The 4,818-nt window shown below is 44.5% G+C and overlaps 2 protein-coding genes across 2 annotated transcripts; both read right to left on the reverse strand.

Moving 5' to 3' along the window:
- Positions 1–1,582: 1,582 nt before the first annotated feature.
- Positions 1,583–2,004, reverse strand: FOA43_003223 (uncharacterized protein; the record flags this gene model as incomplete). The annotated part of the gene is made up of 2 exons (XM_038923477.1): positions 1,583–1,857; positions 1,998–2,004. The coding sequence occupies 2 exons, from the start codon at positions 2,002–2,004 to the stop codon at positions 1,583–1,585; spliced, it is 282 nt and encodes a 93-aa protein (XP_038779405.1).
- Positions 2,005–2,799: 795 nt separating this feature from the next.
- FOA43_003224 (uncharacterized protein) lies at positions 2,800–3,557 on the reverse strand (the record flags this gene model as incomplete). The annotated part of the gene is made up of 2 exons (XM_038923478.1): positions 2,800–2,939; positions 3,077–3,557. 2 exons carry the CDS (start codon positions 3,555–3,557, stop codon positions 2,800–2,802), a joined length of 621 nt encoding a protein of 206 aa, XP_038779406.1.
- Between the last annotated feature and the right edge of the window lie 1,261 nt (positions 3,558–4,818).

Consider the following 4,818-nt stretch of genomic DNA (forward strand, 5'->3'; position numbering starts at 1 on the left):
TCAGTATCCATCTCGGTTTCATTTCCCTACCACCAGCAAACTTTGTTTACCCCATCCTCAGCAATGCGTTACGCGTCCGACTTTTGCCGACTCCAAGGAATGAGCCTGGTTGACTGGAGCTCTGAAGAATCCACGACCTTTCTGAAAATTTTACGGGACTCGAAGGTGTGGGTGTGTGTGCGTGAAGGCATGTGGGCGTGCGTGTGAATGTGAGGACGTGAAGGCGTGCGGGTGTGTGGGTGTGTGGTCGGTAGTGGTCGGGCGGGGAGAATTATAATTTATAGTGTACTAATCCAGGGTCAGATACACCACTTTGTTATGTAGCCTATAAATCCAAGGTCGATGCTCAAATACCTTTACGCGACTCGTCGATGGTCTGGCGGGAGAAGATTTTATTTCTCGTAGTCTATTGATTTAGTCAAGTACACCTTTATTTCAAATTCTACCAATCCACAGTATCCATTCCCATCCTCCTCAAAGCCTCTGGACTCCACTGACTCATCTTCCCTACCACCAGCAGATTTGTTTACCCCATCCTCAGCAATGCGTTACGCGTCCGACTTTTGCCGACTCCACGGAATGAGCCTGGTCGACTAGAGCTCTGAAGAATACACGACCTTTCTAAAACTTTTACGGGACTCGACGGGGTGGGTGTATGTGCGTGAGGGCGTGTGGGTGAGGGTGTGTGTGTGTGTGGGTGTGTGGGTGTGGGCGTGAGGGTTTGTGGTTAGTCGGTAGTGGTCGGGCGGGAGAATGATAATTCATAGTGCACTAATCCACCGTCAACTTTACTTTGTAGTTACAAATCCAGGGTCAATGCTCAAATACCTTTACGCGTCTACTACTTCCTGAAAGTTTCACTTGACTTGACGGGATGGGTGTGAGTGCGTGAGGGTCGGGTGTGAATGAGTGTTGGGTGTGAGTGAGTGTCGGGTGTGAACTAAGCTTACGTGTAGTCTTCGTGTAGTCTTGTAGTCTTTCCTTAATCTTTATTCCGGATTATTTCCTTTTTCCTTTCCTCCGTCTAGCTCGCCCAAGCTCCGTTTGTACTTCGGCTTTCTCTTTTCCTTACACCATCCATCTTCAGTCCACTCGAGCCAATCCGCATTTCTGAGACTCGACGGGCGTGCGAGCGTGCGTCAGTGAACTAAGCTTACGTGTAGTCTTCGTGTAGTCTTGTAGCCTTTGTGCCAGCATCAATCTCCCTAACATCAATTCCTTCGTCTTCTATTACACCACCTACGTGTATTCTGTGTAGTCTCCATCTCCTCCCCAAAGCTCCGTTTGCACTTCCATCCACTTCAGTCGATTCCTTCTGAGATTCGACGTGCGTGTGTGGGACGGGTGTGTGTGCGTGCGTGCGTGAGGGAAGTGAACTACTCGTATTCTCTGTATTCTTCGTGTAGTCGTCCATCTCTATTCCGACATCCCTTCCCTCCCCTCTCCATCTCCCAACTCGCGTCAATCCGTCGCAAAACTTTCTTCCGTCCACCTATCACTTTTCCTCCTCTCTAGTGTTTAATTTACTCGAGTTCCACTTCCTTCTCCCATCCGCCTATCACTTTTCGTCCTCTCACAGGCTTTAATCCACTCGAGTTTCCTCTCTCCCCATCACTTTTTTTCTTCCATCTCCAAGTCCGCTCGTTCTCTTGAGCTTTCCAGTCTGTCGTTGTCCCTCCCCAGAAGATGCAGCGTAGCGCATGTAGCGTAGAGTATGTAGCGTAGCCTGTAGCGTAGAGTAGCATGTAGCCTGTAGCCTGTAGCGTAGCATGTAGCGTAGAGTAGAGTAGCCTGTAGCGTAGCATGTAGCGTAGAGTAGAGTAGCCTGTAGCGTAGCATGTAGCGTAGAGTCAGTTCCTCAGTCAGTTAACCTAATTAGTCCACCACCACTTCCGCAATATAGCCGCACGCGTCCCATCTGGCTTCCAACTCACTTCAAATGCGTAAACTCCATCTGTAAAGCTACTTCGTGCATCCTTACACCATGTGTTCATTACCTGCCATCCCATGTCAGCTTCTTTGTTTTACCCCACACCACCAATTCAATCGTATCTCATCTTCTACTACTCCTATCACCTTCAAATCCTCAGCGTTCATCTTAAATCACTACCACTTCCTATGCTTCACTTTGTTTCCCTCAATATCTACTTTCAAATATATCTTAGTATTATTTAATATCGAGCCTCGATAACTCTTGACTTTGCAAAGAGAAAGTTAAGAATAAAGACACTGAGGTAAGATGCTCTAGGTAGGATAGAACTAATAGCTTACGAGAGGATCTGCACATTAATGTACCTATCTTTAAGTTCCAGTTAGAAAATCGGATCTCGGCAAATCTTGTGCTACCGAGAATAAAATAGAATCGCCTTGAACAACGTCCTTACACCAGATTGAGTTTTAGGAATCGCTCTAAGAATTCTAGGAGACGTCCCTCAATATCCCATGAAAAATCAAAATCCAGGAATCGCTTTAGCAACTTCCTTACACCAAATCGAATTCCAGAGAATGCTCTTGGCAACGTCCTTACACCAGATCACAATTCAAATCGCTCTATCCAAAATCGTTCAACAACGTCCTTACACCAAATTCAGAGGTCGTTCTCGCCAACGTCCTTACACCCCCCAATTCAGGAATAGTTTATCACTTCCTTACACCACAACAACATCAAATACGAGTAATATTGACGATTACTTCTACTGGATGAACAGGCCAACATTTACGAGCACGTATTTATAGCTTTCATTTCTATTATTCAATAAAGTAAGGATACAAAAGGCGGACGGGGACACACCAAACAAGCTATGCCTGACTGACCTCTTTCCCCACTGATGACATAATTAATTTATCATCTTCATCAAACTTAGCCCTCTTGAATTTCAAAGCACCCACTTTGTTCACGAACAACTGCTCAATCTCGTTAGCAGTTCTTCCTCTAGTTTCTGGTAAGAAGAAGAGCATCACAACGAACAAAACCACACCGGTACCTGTCCAAACAAACATGATCCTAGCCCCATGTTAACTTCATCGGGATTGAACAAATATGGGATGAGATAACCAAGACCAAAACTACAGAGACTGTTGACATTAGAAGTAATTGCCACCGATTTGGCACGCATTCTTCCCTGTGGAAGCTCCGTGATCAAAGCATATGTCAATGGACCAACAGTGGCTTCGTAGATAAAAGCCCATAGAAAGACAAACACAACGGTGGTATAGGCAGCAGCTTGCGAGCTTCCATATGACACGCATGCAATGAGTAAATTCATGATCGTACAAAGGGCAACACCACCAATGTAGAGGACTCTTCTATCAACTCTTTCAATGACAAAGTAAGAAACAAGGTTACCACCGACGCAAAGAGTGAACATACCAACCGTCTTCTCAATGCTGCTTGAAACTCCAGCAAGTTCAAAGAAATATGAAATGTAGGTTAAAACAGAACTGACACCAACCCAAAGCTGTCCCGTAAGAGCAAAGATAGATAGTACAACCCTCTTTAGGTTTGTAGCCTTGAAGAGTTCGGCATACGAAACTTCTTTCTCACTTTCAGCATTCATTTTTCTTCTTCAACTTCCTTAATGAGAATCTCGTAATGTGAGTCAATGTCGTATTCAGTATTATTCTTGTTGTGATAGAGCTTCTTAATGGCGGCTTTTGCCTCTTCCAACTTACCGCGGTGAATCAAATATGATGGGGATTCCGGCATAAACCAGAACAAAGGAGATATCCTCCAACTAACAAATATTGAATTCCAAAGGCAATTTTGTAGCCTGTTGAATCGTCAATGCCCGTATAATTCTTCGAACAGCCGAAATAAATTAGCGATCCAATCCACTGACCAAAGCAAATGGAGAAGTTGATTCCCATGGAACCAATACCTCTCAAGGTTGGCGACATCAATTCGGACAAGTAAACTGGACAAGTTGAAACAAGAATACCGATACCAATTCCGATAACACATTTTGCCATGACCAAATTGATAGGGTGACCGACCGGGCGGTTATAGCAACAGTGTTACCAATAATAGTTATAATGCAAGAAATAGCCAAAGAACTTTTTCTTCCAAACTTATCATTGTACCAACCTGCAAAGAAGGCACCCAAAACCTGACAGCCAAAGAACCACCATTCCAACCAGACTGGTATTTTGCTCTGATGACCCATCCGCTTGTGGCTTCATCGTAGTAACCATAGGCTTTTCTGAAAGATTCCATACCCAATAATAAACTGAAAGAAGGGAATCTATACCAATACCAATAGCGGATATATAGACAATCATTAGATGCTTGTAAGAATTACGTATCTCCCAAAGTCTAGTTTTCACCGGTCTGGTGTCGCTAAAGATATTCTCGCCAACCTCTTTTTCATCTACTTCTTTCTCATCAACAGGTTCTGCCTCATTAACTGTTGTTGCTATTTCTTCAAGCTCACTAATAACAGAAGCCATTGAAAGGGAAATCGGTGTACACTAGGAAAAGATGAGGTTTCAAAGGGACTTTCAGCAGATATAAGTGACAACCCTGCTTACTTAATCATTCTTCTATTGCGTCAGCTGACGGTGAACAACATGCGTACTCCGAGAAAGCACACCACCACACCACCGGAAACAAGCAGCCTCTGGTGTGATCGTTCCGCTCCTGCCGTTTGACCATTTCCCGCGTGAAACTAACCATTCGGAAAAATGTTGATGTGGAGTGCATCACGTTGCAGATCTCCTTCCCACAAAATACGATGCATGCATGGAGCGCTGTTCGGACCTCGGCAGATCTTCTGCTACCGAGAAATAAAAATAGAATCGTTGACTTCCTTACACCAACAC

Source organism: Brettanomyces nanus, chromosome 4 (genome assembly GCF_011074865.1).
Source record: "Brettanomyces nanus chromosome 4, complete sequence".
Taxonomy (NCBI): domain Eukaryota; kingdom Fungi; phylum Ascomycota; class Pichiomycetes; order Pichiales; family Pichiaceae; genus Brettanomyces; species Brettanomyces nanus.